The sequence below is a fragment of the Spermophilus citellus genome (genome assembly GCF_964194105.1).
Source record: "Spermophilus citellus genome assembly, chromosome: 3".
Taxonomy (NCBI): domain Eukaryota; kingdom Metazoa; phylum Chordata; class Mammalia; order Rodentia; family Sciuridae; genus Spermophilus; species Spermophilus citellus.
Window position 1 is genome coordinate 117,915,991 of NC_138184.1, and position 15,117 is coordinate 117,931,107.

The window sequence follows — 15,117 nt, forward strand, 5'->3', positions numbered from 1 at the left end:
GACACAGATTGCTCTAATAAAAGCTTCTCTTGGGCTGGGGATGTGGCTCAAGTGGTAGCGCGCTCGTCTGGCATGCGTGCGGCCCGGGTTCGATCCTCAGCACCACATACAGACAACGATGTTGTGTCCGCCCATAACTAAAAAAAAAAAGTAAATATTAAAAATTCTCTCTCTCTCTCCCTCTATTACTCTCTCTTTTAAAAAAAAAAAAAAGCTTCTCTTTGGCAGAAGCTTCTCATAAAGGGTTTGAACTTTCCTAACATTTTCCCTTTCCAAAAAAAAAAAAAAAAAAAAAAAACTAACAAAGGAAATGGGGAAGGGTAGAAATAGAAGGAACTGAATGACTCATCAGAGGCCTGCAGTGGGTCCCATTCTCAACCAGGGCCTTTCCCAGGTGGCTTTTCTGAGTGAGGACAGCTCCTGAACACATGCTCTCTCAGAGATTCCAAGGCCTCAGGTATGGTTAGGTATGTGGGGGAAGGAGGCAGCATGAATAATCCTAACCCTCATCAGCACTTTATGTGTGAATCATGTCCTAGAAACTTAAATTATCACTCTGGTGTTATGGGCCAGGCTATATGGATAATGACCAAACAGATTCCATTTTGCCCTGAGACTCCTTGTCATATAAGAAATGCTTCTCCCAGGGAAAGCCCCACCTCTGTACCCATCAACAGTTGTTTAGCATAGCACGTTTGACAACACAAAATGGCAATTCTTAAACAATGTAAAAGTGTTCTCTCTTTGGTTCCTGTTTTCTTGGACAATACACCCTGGCAGAGTTTGATTGTCCAGATGTTAGTAACCATTCTTTAACTTGTACACAACAAGGGATGTTTTAGCCCACTCTCTTTTCTATTATGATTTTGGATCTCATGACATTTTTTTGTGGTTTTGAATCATAACAACAGCCACGTATGCTTTAATATGGTTTTGGACTATAAAAGGGGTACTCAAACCCTGGAAGGGGGTCAAAGGGTGTAGACTTACAACCTACCCCTTGGCCTGCCAGCTAGAGGATCCAAACCGCCTGGTGAATAAAGTTTCTGTCTCTTGCTTTAAGATTCACTTGGTGATTTATTGCAATCTCACCTTAACAAAAGGCCCCAACCATTCCACTCATTTTGCAAATGAAGAAACTGAGCCTCATGAGGTTAACTTGCTAGCAGTCCCACCACTAGGAAGTGGCAAGATCAGGACTAAGCCTTGTAACTTTTTGGCTCCATTATCTCTGCTTTAGGCATTAGTGAACTTAGTGGGGGGTAGTTCCACCTTTTCCCCATGATCAGGATTGTAAACTGATCAGAGATCAGTGCATATTGCTAATCCTCTGTGGTGGAGCTTCCTTCTGGGTGAAAATGTGGCAGGTTTTGAGTCATGATGCCTTCCCAGAGGATCCCATTGTGAGTTGGCACATGAAATACATAATAAACACAGAACTTTGAATTACGTGGGCTGCATCCATCTCATACCTTTCCTTTGGGCCACCAGACCAACAATAGGCAGCTCTGCTAGTTGTATGAAATGCAGTGGTGGCAGCAATGTCCTTTCACCCATCTGTTTTTTCCTTGTAATAATGCTTACATTGAAACCTGGCCAGGACCATGTGACTGATTTGGCTCTTCCTTCTGACCCAGAATGGTGACCAACCAGCCTGTGCATTCTCTCTCTCTCTCTCTCTTGCAGATGTCGCTCCTATGAGGACTGCTGTGGCTCCAGGTGCTGTGTGCGGGCCCTCTCCATACAGAGGCTGTGGTATTTTTGGTAGGTCGTGATTCTTTCTTGTTCCCAAGTGCTGGGCTCTACCATTGCCCCCAATCCTCAAGAGCTCTGCCTACTGTCAGTATTGTTACTACCTCAGTTCTGTCACCTTCACCTTGGATTATGGCATTTGGGATGGCCTAGGCCAACGAAACCAGTACATAGGTTGGCTTCCTGAGAGTTGGTTATGCTCACAGAGTTTGCAGAAAGCTCATTCCACTTCCACAGGCTCCTGGCTGGGGAGGAAGAGTTATGCTTTTGGAGAGGGGGCTGGACAATAGCCTCTCCCTTCATCAGCTGAGGAATGAATGGACCTCTTTTTGGGAAATGGAGCTAAGGCTGATTATCTTGAGGAATTAGAATCAGCAGATTGAGACTTGTGATAAAGTTTCTGCTGTCTGGAAGGAAATTCTCTCCATTCACCCTATGTCAGCTGAATCTTAGCTTTCAAGATAGGCAGCCTGCATCCTTATCCCCCCTCCACCTCGTTGGAGAGGAAGTTTGAAGAGCCATGTGAAGTCTATCAAATTGGACTTAGGAGGATGGGATGCTGAGCTTCTACTACAGAGAGAAGCCTCAATTTGGCTAACAATCCCCAGAGGATGCCCCTTTGGGGATTTCTGAGAATCCATTTGACACTATTGATAATAGGTATGTTAGTCAGCTCTTCATAGCTGTGACCAAAATACCTGACAAAAATTTATTTAGAGCTTATGGTTTCAGAGCTTCAGCCCATGGTTGGCTGACTTCATTGCTCTGGGTCTGAGATGAGGAAGAACATAATGGTGGAAGGGTGTGGGGGAGGAAAGCTGCTCAGCTCATGGCACCAGGAAGCGGGATGGGGGGGGGGGGCAGGAGCCAGGGACAAAATAGAATCCCCAAGGGCACATCCCCCATGACCTGCTTCCTCCAGCCATGCCCCACCTGCCTACAGTTACCACCCAGTAATCTATTGAAATTACAAATCCATCAAATGGATCAATCCACTGATTCAGTTATAACTTTCTTAATCTAATCTTTTCACCTCTCAACATTCCTGCATTACCTAAATTAGCTTTCCAGCAGCCACCTCCTATCCAAACCACAGTAGTTTTTGCTTACGATGTCAGATATGGCAGAGCACCATGGGGAGGAATTTCTTTAAAACCAAAAGAGCTTTTCTTAGACCCACCCATTTCTCTGTTCCCATGTGATGGTGATATCCTCAGGTGAACTCCACTAAGGGTTAAGACTTCATGCTCTTCCTGACTTAAGCTCCTTTATGACTTTAAGATTCTGACCTTATTGACACTTTAAAGATTTTAAAACCTTACTGAGAACATTATAGCAGCCACTTGAATTTTTGTGAGGTTTTCTTTAACAATTCTTCCCAATGTGTGGTCAGATAAGCCAACAGGGAATGGGGGCTGCACTTGTCACATGAGCCTTTTCCTTAACAGCAACAGCTCCTTGATTGGACTTTAGACATTTGGGAACTGAATCTCACCTGTACCCTTAGCACCTGGCCAGGCCTCCTTTAGGATCACCATAGGCAGCCTTGACTGAATGGCTGCACCCTACTGAATGAGGGGGTGTTGACGCCCTGCTTCCCCCACCTCACAGTTGCTAGTGTCTAAAACTATAGGGGAAGTTGGATTGTTTTAGCCCAAGACTTTACGAATGTAAACAACTTTATGTAAATTTCTAAGTGGAGAGGACTAGAACCAAAGTAGGAGAGGACAGGTGGGAAGTGGCATTTCAGAGAGTGACCTAGCTTGAGGACATGCTCTTACCCAGGATTATCTTCGTGGGACCTCATGGCAGATGGAGGCAGGACTGTCAACAGCATGAAATCCTGATCCCTGAAAGGATTTGGAAGTATTCGAGTTGTCTGAAGCACAAGATGAAAGATGATGAGTTTGTGGGAATGCCCTGGAAACAGACAAAACAAATGTCAAAGATTGTTATGTGATTAAAAAAGAAAAAACAAAAATGAGCGTCCACAAGAACTACTAAGGCTTGGCTGCTTCTGTTGGTCTTCCTGGGAAATTTTACCTGAACTGGCAACCAGGTGCTCTAGAGCTGTTGGCTGGGGTCACTCACCTGTCAGAAGCAGGATCCCTTGATATGATGGCACATGGTTACTTACCAGGATCCCATACACACAGAAGCTATGTGAGTCCTGTTGAATGAGGTCAGGCACTTGCAAGGTCAGATCAGAGTGCCAGCTGCCAGAAGGTTTCATCAAGTTGCTAGAACTGAGGTTCTGACATAAGGTTCAATTTGAGGTAGAGCCAGAGAACACCTTGCTATGTGAGTTTGAAGTGCCCCAGCTAAAATGCAAAGGATACTAAAGTATCCTTTCTGCCTCACGTCTTCCTTCTCTCAGTAAATATCAGATGCCTAATGCACACCACGTGTTCTGCTGTGGGTCCTGGGGAGATGCCCTTATGGCAATCAGGCTTCTGAAAAAGACAGATGACTAAGTAGATAAGTACAGGTAGATAATTTTAAGCCAGTGTTCTGCAAATAGCTCACAGATCCTCTGATGAAGGTTGAGAAAAGCTAGAAAACTTTTGAGTAGGTAGATCTTCAGAGAGGATGTCCCCATCAAAGAGACAGCACAGTGCAAGGACAGGAGCATAAGAAGAGTACACACAGGAAGAGAGTGATGGGAGGCTTCCAGCAGGGGATAGACATTTGGTGAAGAGGATAAAGCTGATCAACTCTAAAATCTTGAATGATCTTTAGCCAAGTAGATGTGAAAGAAATTGTCAGGGTTAGGAATGGGTGGGCTGGTGACACCCTTAATTACAACTGGAAAGCACACAGGGTCCGAGACTGGCAGGTCCAGCTCTATGGGTGAGCCTGCTGCTGGGGCTTCCCGTGCTGGGTTCTGGAGTGGGTTTCAGGCAACAGAGTTTGCGTAATAGCTGCTCCCTGGCCACCGTGGCTCTCAGAGTTGAGAATGGCTATACTAAGGCCTACGGGGAACACTGTGAAGAGTTGCAAAAACAAACTAAAATTAAGAAACTAAATTGCTTCTAATGATAGAAAAGGAACAAGACTTCCTCTCTTAATCCTTGGAAAGTTTTCAAACCCTACCAAGCAACAAAAGATTATATAGTGAATCAACTTGTAGCTCTTAATTCTTTAAGAACTACTTTTCTTTATGTATCATACCTTTATCTCTTAACTGACCTGTTGTGGCCTCCCTTTCCTCCCTCATATCATTCTTCTGCCCTTTTATCAGTTCATCTCTTCTAAAATAAGTTTTCAGACTAATGAATTTCTACAAGGAAAGAGTCAGGTGGTGATTGATACCTCAACTAGGAGTTGGTCTCCTGCCATGTGACTCTGTGCTATATGTTTGCCTCATACTTGTTATCTGTCACTCTACAGTATGAGGTACAAGGTCATTTTTCTTCAAGGAAAATTTTTTTTAAAAAAAGATCCACTTGGGGATGGAATCAACATTTTGGCTTTATTCATGGAAGAGACCAATATCTCAGATGACGTCTGTATTTTGCAATCCTGGGAATTGTTCTCTTAGCAGTCATAGTATTTGGGAAAGTAAACCCTTGCATACACTCACTCAGCCTCTCTATGGTTTATATAGTACCACTTAAGATATTTTCAGTTGCATTCAGTGTTGAAGGTCTGACTCCACCGAAGGGAAATTAGTTTTCTTTCTTTCTTTTTTGTTTTGGATTGGGGATTGAACCCAGGGGTACTTGACCCACTAATCCACATCCCTAGCCTTTTCTTTCTTTCTTTTCTTTTTTTTTTTTTTTTTGAAACAGGCTCTCCCTAAGTTGCTAAGTGATTCTGTCTTTGAACTTGTAATCCTCCTGCCTCAGATCAGCCTCAGGAGCCACTATAATTACAGGTGTGCTCCATTGCACCAGCAGGAAATTAGTTTTAAGAAACAAATTTGTTTTTCTCTGCAATCTCAGCATTCTTATTGCCGACAGCTGCCTTACTCATCAACACCTTGCATTTGGATCTTTGACTACCAGGTGTGTACCCACTGTCCACACCTCCAGCCACAGAGCCTTTCTTTCTGGGTCTCTCCCCTGAACTTTTCCTGCCATGGCACCCTTACCTGCACTGTTCTTTCCACCCAGAATGCTCCTTCCCTCCTCTCCAGCTTGTCTCTTATTATTTCGTAGGCTCCAGTTCAAATGTCACTGAAGGGCAGGATACTTTCTTGATCTTCCTCAGTACAACAGCTACCTTTCTGTAAACCTTGTGGTGCACTGAATTGAACATTGAAAAACATTGAAAATGGTGAATTCTGTGTAATTTATATTTTATCACACACACACAAGCACCTGCAAAACCCATTCTTTCATCCCTCGTTTTTCTTTCTTTGTACGTATCAGAGTTATAAATAAGTAATTGTGTGTATTTTTTGTTTACTGTCTCCCTTCCCCGTTAGAAATTAAGTTGTGTAGGGGAACCCCACCTGCTTTTCCTCACTGTCATTCTCAGCATGGTGCCAGGGGCATTCAGGAACTTAACAATTGCTTGTTGAATGAATAATGAATTAGAAGGCAACACAAAGGCAACACATGCAGTTCCTCCCTCAATCATTTTCTGTCCCCTACCTCTGATTGTTCTCCCTGCTCAATGTTCCAAAGTTATCCAGTAGGTTCTTGTTATTTGACCTTGTAATTAGCATCATATTAAGTGAAAGGTCTTATCATCAGCTCCTCTCTCCCTCCCCCCCCATATGTATAATGGTGCCATTGACCATGACCAGCTCACCCTGTGCAAAGGTATCATTAATAGGCTTTCCTACAACAATGTGGTATGTTGTGTGAGGTTCCGGTAGATTCTATGGGTTCCATCACAATTTAAGTTATGAAATGGGCAAGAGTTTCTCAATTTTGTCTGTTAAACAAAAGGTCTATGGGAAGAAGTCATTCATTCAGTCATCCTGTAATCAGTTGCTGAATGCTGATAATGTGAGTCAATGAGAATTTTTACATGAAATGCACAAAGGTGCTATGCTTAAGGCACTTGGCACCACAGGCAATTAGGTATTAGGGTCAAATGTTTATCCGTATTTAGAACCTGAAGTTTTCTAAATTGTCAGCTTTTCTGTTAATTATATTTTCTCCATTCTTGTAGTGTATCTATAATTAAGGTATGCTCTAGGAAGCATAGTTTTGTTTCATTATAGATGTTCATATAGCAATGGAGACAGCTGTTGGAAAGATTAAACATGTTCACTCTCATGGCTGTGACAGAGAAGAATGGAAAATGGGGGAAACAGGTAAAGTCTGTATCTGGTGTGATTTTGAGACAGAATTAAGACAGCATCTTCTGTTCAGACTTCTGTTCAGAATGTAATTGCATCAGTGCTTTGAACCCAGCTAACCATTTGGAGCTGTTTGAGACAGACTTCTCACAGAGCACCTCAGTATCAATGGCTTCCATCCAAGGACCTCCCAGGAGTCTACAGGCCAAGAATCCATGTGGCCCCATCTCACTCTGCCCTCTGACCCATCCCTGGATCCCCAGGGAGACCATGAAGCCTGCAAGTCACAGGCCTGAGCCCTGGGGCCTCCTCTCAACCTCCTGCCTGCTCTGAGCTCCAGCCTCATATCTGGCTCTCCTCAGGTTCCTCCTGATGATGGGTGTGCTCTTCTGCTGTGGAGCTGGCTTCTTCATCCGGAGGCGCATGTATCCCCCACCGCTGATCGAGGAGCCTGCTTTCAACGTGTCCTACACCAGGCAGCCCCCCAACTCCGCTCCAGGTCAGCCAGCCCCCTGTCCTTGTCTCTCCTCCCTATAGTTTTTCCTGTTTTCTATAAACATTTATAAAGGGTATTGCCACAGAGTATGCCTTTAGAGAGAAAATTCAGGCCATTTTATTCATTTAAATGTTGATGACCAAGATTATATATTCATTACCTCATATTCTTACATCATTATTGATACGACTTGTATACAGTTCATATATGCATATTATTTTGCTCTATTCCTTTTTCCTTAAAAATTATTTTATGTATAAGTTTCTGTTGATATATCATGAGCTCTGTAATGTTTTGAACAATCAATAAAAAAAATAAAAATAAAAAAAAATAAAAATAAAAAAAAAATAAACTCGACAATATCAAAGAAAAAAAAATAAGTTTCTGGGTAGGAACAGTAATTTCCCTGCCGTTCTTAATGCCATTGGATTTACTGTTGTGTTACTAAATAGAACTTGCTTAACTCCTCTATGATTGCTGATAATTTTTGGTTTTACCTTTTATTTATACATCTATTCAATGTATTTTTTTTCTCTTTTTCTTTTTTTAATTGATTATTTAAAGCATTACATAGCTCATGATATATCATCTTTCATACATTTGACTCAAATTGTGTTTTGAACTCCCATTTTCACCCCAAATACAGATTGCAGAATCACATCTGTTACATATTCACATTTTTACATAATGCCATATTAGTGACTGTTGTATTCTGCTACCTTTCCTATCCCCTACTATCCAATGTATTTATTGTGCACTTACTAGTATTATAAGTGCCACTGTAAACATTTTTCTTCAAGTTATATTTGGTCTTTTTAGAGCATATCACCTAAAGCAATGTGTCAAGGTCCAAGAGAATGAGCTATTTCTTAGTTATTTTAAAACATTTTGCCTTAACTTTGAATCTCCTACCTACTGTGGTGGGCAGCATTGGCTTTAGACATTGGCTGGTGCACTGGTTTTGACCTTGTATGTGAGGTCCTGCTTCCTTAGAAGGAGCTTTCTGAGAATACAAGAGAGCCCAGAGCCTCAGAGGACTGGTAAGGCTCTGTTCATTAGAGCTCTGGGCTTGTGAACAGGTGTGCAGTGAGGATAAGGGGTAGGTTTGTGGCTTGTGTTCATGCTGCTCTGCTCCCAGTTTCTACCTGAGAGACGGGGGTGGGGGGAGGGGGTGATGACTAGTTGATTGCATACTGCAAGTGGATTATCAGAATTCCTGGAGCAGTTCTTGCCTTGCTTTTACAAAGTTCTGGTTAAACAAAATGAATTAGTCTTAGAGCATCCAGGCTAGGATGAATAAACTGTGATGTAATAATTAAAAAATTGTTAAGAGGGTAGGTCTTAATATTAAGTGTTCTTATCACTCACAAAAAAATACTAATAGTAAATAAGAGGCTAGAGAAAACTTTGGAGGAGATAGATATGCTTATGCTGTACATTATACTAATGATTTCATGGATATTTAGTCATTGGCAAACCCATGTTTTATACATTGCATATAGCTTTTTGCATATCAGTCACACCTCAAAAGAGTAGTTAAAATAAAAGAGAGAATTAGGGGGATTGAATGTAAAAAGGACAGACTGTCCTCAAGATGCTAAAAGAACAGAGATGGTCATTTACCCATTGCTTTTTCATGGTTTTCTTCTACCAGATATTTTGCAGGATTTTCCTTTAAAAAAGAATTTTCTGGGTTGGGCGTGGTGGTTTGAGACCAGCCTTGGCAATTTAGTGCGACCCTGTCTCAAAACTAAAAAATAAAAAGGACTGGGGATATAGCTCAGTATTAATCTTCCCCTGGGTTCAATCCCCAGTTCAACTCTACTCCCCCCCCCAAAAAAAAATTATATTTTTATTGATTATTTTTTAAAATGTTACCCAGAAAGATATGAATATAGAAATACATTAAACTGTCACTCAAGGCTAGTACCATTTTGTAAGTACACATGAATTTTATTCTTTCATGTTTTTTGTTTGTTTGTTTTGGGTTTGGGTTATTTGTTTGTTGGCAATGCTGGAAATTGAATCCTAGGCCTAAGGAAGCACTCTACCCAGTGGAGGTACATTGAACTACACCCCAGCCCCTATTAGTGTTGAATTCATATTTGATCACAGTGTGAAATCCAAATTTTCAACTAAACTGGAAAGCCAAAGCCATCATTCATTGAATTTTCATCTGGATGAATTAGAGAATTTTTGATACAGGGGAAGCAGCCCAGGCCCTTGTTGGCACACATGGCCACACTGGCCCCACAGATGCAAGTTGCCTGTGTCCTTGGTTCTTTGTGCTAGCTGAGTGTCAGGATATGTTGCTCCTCCATTCTTCTGCACTGGGACAAACATAAGCAGGTGATGTTATTAGATCCACATTTTAGCTGTATAGTTTCCCTTGAATGTCCCATGGCATCTGGGTATTAGCAGAAGAGAATGCATCCCTGTTTGCTCTTCTTCCTCATGCTGGTCTCTGTTTTCTGTGTAGCCATGCACCATTTCTCTTGGTGGAATCATTTGTCTCCCTTGCCAACTGTATCCAACAAATAAGTCATTAGATTTTACCGAATTTTACTTCAGACCCTTATCTCACCCTGAGCAGCTCCTATTACAAGTTTTTCTAGTCATGGGTCTCCACGAGCTCTTCTCTGTCTTCCACGTATCCATCAGAAAGTTCTAAGAAAAAGAAGAATGTAATTAGTGTTATTCTTCTGCCTCAAACTCTTTGTTGGCTTACTTTGCTCATAGCTGCAAGTCCAGACTCCATAGCCAAGGACCCAGGCCACTTCATACCTCACCCGACTCCTCCCTACACCTCTACATCTGATCCTCTGTGCCCAGGCTGAGTGACCTCCTCCATCTAGTCCTGCCATCCCATGGGTCCCACACCTGCCTGGAAAACACTCACTCTTCCTCCAAGATGTTGCTCTGTGTTGCCCCCCAGGGTGAGATCACTACTGGCCATTCTCTCTCCTTCACTTTCTTCCTTGGGTGTTCTGCCTCCTGCTTTAACAGCTTTTACTATGGTGGGCTTTGGTCTTGGTCTGTTCTGTGCTGCTATAACAGAATACCAGAGTCCAGATATTCATAAAAAAAACAAATTTATTTCTCATGGTTCTGGAGGCTGGGAGGTCCAAGATTGAGGGGCCAGTATCTGATTTGGGCCTCCTTGCTATTTCACAATGTGGCATAAGCTATCACATGAGTGAGAACTATTAAGAGATTGAACTCATGGTCCCAAGCCCATTTGTAATTGGCATGTAATTCATTCTTGAAAGAGGAGACCTCAGTGACCTAAATGTCTCCAATTAGGCCCACCTCCAAACATTACTGCTTTGCAGATTAAGTTTCCAGCTTGCTTTTACAGGGGACACATTCAAATCATAGCATTGTTAGTCCTTCATGTATACAATAGACTCCCCAATTCAGCTGTGTGCAGTACTCAGGTCTCAGGTACCAAGAAGATGCCCAGCCCATGTCTGTGGTCCAAGTGAATTGCAGTTCCTCCTGGGTTTACAGCCTGGTAAAGTTGGGCTTAGAATACAGGGCAGCCATATTTGGAGCCTAGAGAAGCCCAGACCTGTAAGAATTATTCTTTTGGCACATATTTACTCTAAACCCACTAAGGTACCTGCAGGTGTGTGGGATACCAGTGCACAGCCTGAATTCTAGCCCTGTGTGCATTGCATAGCTTTCTCACTGATGTGATAGCCCATAGCACAAAAATAACTAGTCTGCCCTCCATATCTGAATGTTCCACATCTGCAGATTCAACCAAGTATTTATTATATTTGAAAAAAAAGCATCTGTACTAAACATGTAGAAACTTCTTTCCTTGTCATTATTCCCTAAACAATAGAGTATAACAAATATTTATATATTGTTTGCATCATATTAGGTATTATTAATGGTCTAGTGATAATGTACTATATATGGGAGGATGTGTGTAGGTTATATACAAATACTGTGCCATTTTGTGTAAGGGCCTTGAATATCTGCAGATTTGAGTATTCAAGAGGGGTCTTAGAACCCAAGGATAACTACATATAGTTACTGACCATAATGACCATACTGACCATAATATATATAGTTACTGCACAAAGTTGAGGATGCTTAGGAACCACGTAAATGGAAAACTCCATCTGGTGCTCAGATCCAGGAGGATTCCCATGGAAAGGTCATTTGGACTGAAGAGTAAGTAGAGCATTTAACCAACACTGAAGTGGGGGAAGGGGTGGGAAACTGAGAACTGGAAGGTGAGGTCCTATCCTGTCTCATCAGCCTTTTTAAAATGCCCACAGAGTCTCCTAAGCTACAGAGCTCCAAATAGCTGCTGTCAGTCCTAGCAGCCACAGTGATAACTGTAGTATTCTTTTTTTTTTTAAAGAGAGAGGGAGAGGATTTTTTTTTAATATTTATTTTTTAGTTTTCGGCGGACACAACATCTTTGTTTGTATGTGGTGCTGAGGATCAAACCCAGGCTGCACGCATGCCAGGCGAGCGCGCTACCGATTGAGCCACATCCCAAGCCCTGTAGGATTCTTTAGAAGGGATAAATTTAACAATCTAAGTCAGGTGCCAGGAGTACATGCCTGTAATCCCAGTGGCTCTGGAGGCTGAGGCAGAAGAATGGCAATTTCATACCAGGCTCAGCAACTTAGTAAGGCTCTAACCAACCTAGCGCAATTCTGTCTCAAAAAGGGCTGGAGATCTGGCTTATTGCTTAAGCACCCTGGGTTTAATTCCCACTATTAAAAAAAGGGAAAAAAATCTAAGCAAAGAGAAATAACAAAAAAATCTCAACTACCTCTGTTGAGTACCTCTGAAAGCATTTTACTCTTTTTTTTTTTTTAAGTTTATGTGTATAATGGTGACCAAAATGTAGCAAGAGAAAGTCAGAGATTCCTGCATGCTACAAATCCCACATCCTTTCCCATCATGCTGCTGAGAGGGCCTCATCCATGTGCCCTCCATGTTAAAGAGAAAAAATAGATTTCATTCATTCTTTCTTTCAATAATTCACTCAGGAAGCATTAGCTAACTAACACCAGGGGCCAGGATTTGAGTGAAATATGCTCACTACCCTGTAGGAACACAAACAGTGGAGAAATCAAGGCAGAGCCATGACCTAGAGGAGGGATTGGATTTCAGGAAAACCTGAGAGGTGGCCTCCACTCAACTCAGTGCTTTTGTGGTTGAATGAGAGGAGGGGGTAGTTCTGGAGCTACAAAGGAAAAGAAAATTAAATTATAGTCTGTCTTCTGTACGTGATATTACATAGCTACTGAAGCTGATAGTCAAGGTCAAGGCTACATAACTGTTTGGCAAGAAAATCAAAAGACACACTTAGCACAGAGAGAGGTAGGTAGTATCTTCAGATGAATGGCTACCCAATTACCAGTGTGATCACACAAGTGTACGTAGAGAGATTGGGCTTAATGTTAATGAAATCTTTGGTGTTATTTTTATTTAAGTTTTTTAAAAAATTATTTATTTTGATATTTTGTTTGTTTGTTTTAATAAAGTAATTAGAAATAAATGGAGGACACCTCAGTTGGTTCCGTAACTTAGCTATTGTGAATTGTGCTTCTGTAAACTATAGTATGCTGATTTTAAATCCAGATTGTGCAGTCATGTACAACTAAAAAGAAGCAGTAGGGGGGAAAAAGTATATGGAACCTGCTCATTGGGAGATAGTCTCATTTCTTTCCAGCTGCACATTTGTAACAATTTCATTGATGGTTTGCTGACTGTTCCAGTGTCTCAATCCTATAATAAATCTGTCAGCTCGCAGTGATGGTGGCCACCTAACTAAAGGACACCAACTGTAAGAAAATGGAAATGGGGGAGGGTGTTTTGACAGTTTAATTGCTTTCCAAATCATAGCTGAAATACAAACAGGGCTGCTTCCACAGTGAACAGTCATCTCATGGTACCCATGGGAGCTTGATTCCAGAACACCGCCCACTCCTATGGATCCAAGGATGCTCAAGTCCCTGATTAAAAATGGTGTAGTATTTGCACATAACCTGTTCATAGCCTTCCATATACTTTAAATCATCTCTAGATGATCTATAAATACCATGCAAATGTCATGTAAATAATTATCCTATATTATTTAGGGGATAATTTCCAGGGGAAAGAAGTCTGTTCTTCTATGTTCAATACGGTCTGTTCTATGTTCAATATAGATGTGGTGTTCTCATGAATATTTCAACCTGTAATTAGTTGAATCTGAAGATGCAGAACCCAAGTATACAATGAGGGCCTACAATAATCATTTTTCTACATGATGGTACTTTAGCTTTGCAGAGATGGTTGTGGAGGAGTCTCTCCCCATCTCTAACCCCTGTAGCTCTTAAATTCCCATTCTTGTTTTTTTTGGAGTTTTTTTCCCCCTGAGAGGAACAGTGGGTTGCGGGGATGTGGGTGGGTTTTTGGAGTCCTGTGCTTCATGGGGTCTCACTTTCATGGTTTTTCCACTTAAATGGCTCCCAATGGCCTTCTTCAGAGTGGCATTATTTTAGATTTTATGGTTTTAGTGAAAGAAATCAAGTGGAAGTATTTGAAGTTATTTGTTGAAAAAGCATAGGTGGCTATCTCCTAGTAACACTTTCACGGTTACCAGATTATTTCTTACCAGTTACCCCTGATGGCAAAAGGTGACTGATTGGCAATGGAATAGAATGTTATGCTGTACAAAATTGAGAGGGCTTTTTGTTGGTTTTTGTTAAGAGGGACAGATATCACATTTCAAAAACAGTCTGTTTCATACAAGAAGGGATTTTGTTGTTGTTTTGATTTTCTGAGACAGGGTCTTGCCATGTTGCCCAGGCCGACCTTCAACTCCAGGGCTCAAGAGATTCTTCTGCCTTAGCTTCCTAAATAGCTGGGATTACAGATGTGTGCCACAAATGACAGAACTTTTTACCTATTGTTAGAATTAATCACAAAGAGCTTTTAGACCCATAATCTTTGTTTAGGGGAGCAGAAACTTAACAATAAATGTAAGTCCCCTGATACTTGTTCTCTGTTTTGCCAATAATACAGCAAAACAGTCTGAGCCCCATTTAGAATGACTGTTATTGGTCCTTCCACAGGTGGAGAAAGGGGAAACTTGGGCCAGACAGTACTGACTGCTCATGTATTATAGTGAGGCCTATGGCTCCTCCATGTGTATACATCCTTCAGTCATTCACCAAATGACAAATGCTTTTTGAGCAGGTGTCCTGTGTGTTGGCACTGTGCTTAGCCACTGGGCATACAGTAGTGTTAAAGAGCAGCAGCCCCTGCCCCCAGATTCTAACCTTTGCTTCTAATAAAAACTTCTAACCCCTTTTCTCTAATAGAAAAACATAGATGCTAATAAAGCCCAAAATAAAAACTGAATTTTGAAATCCTTTTCATTTCACTTATATGTTCAGATTATCTGTGAAACTTTAACAAGAATATGTGTTTTCCATTTTATCTTCCTTTTATCTTCTTAGTTGATAAGCAATAGTTTCTTGTGCTGTAATTTTCTCTTTTTAAAAAGACTTTTAGTGACTTCAAAAACATAGGAAGTCCTGTTTTCTTGTCTGCTATTTGTTGTGTATTAATATTTTAGACCTTGCTTCTCTATGGA

At 41.4% G+C, this 15,117-nt stretch overlaps 1 protein-coding gene across 1 annotated transcript in view; it reads left to right on the forward strand.

Moving 5' to 3' along the window:
• The window catches only part of VOPP1 (VOPP1 WW domain binding protein), a 98,876-nt gene that overhangs the window by 71,283 nt on the left and 12,476 nt on the right, over positions 1 to 15,117 (forward strand). The window contains exons 3-4 of the mRNA XM_081287183.1: positions 1,687 to 1,764; positions 7,369 to 7,505. Coding sequence (XP_081143309.1) covers positions 1,687 to 1,764; positions 7,369 to 7,505 — 215 coding nt within the window. The remainder of the gene's footprint in view (positions 1 to 1,686; positions 1,765 to 7,368; positions 7,506 to 15,117) is intronic.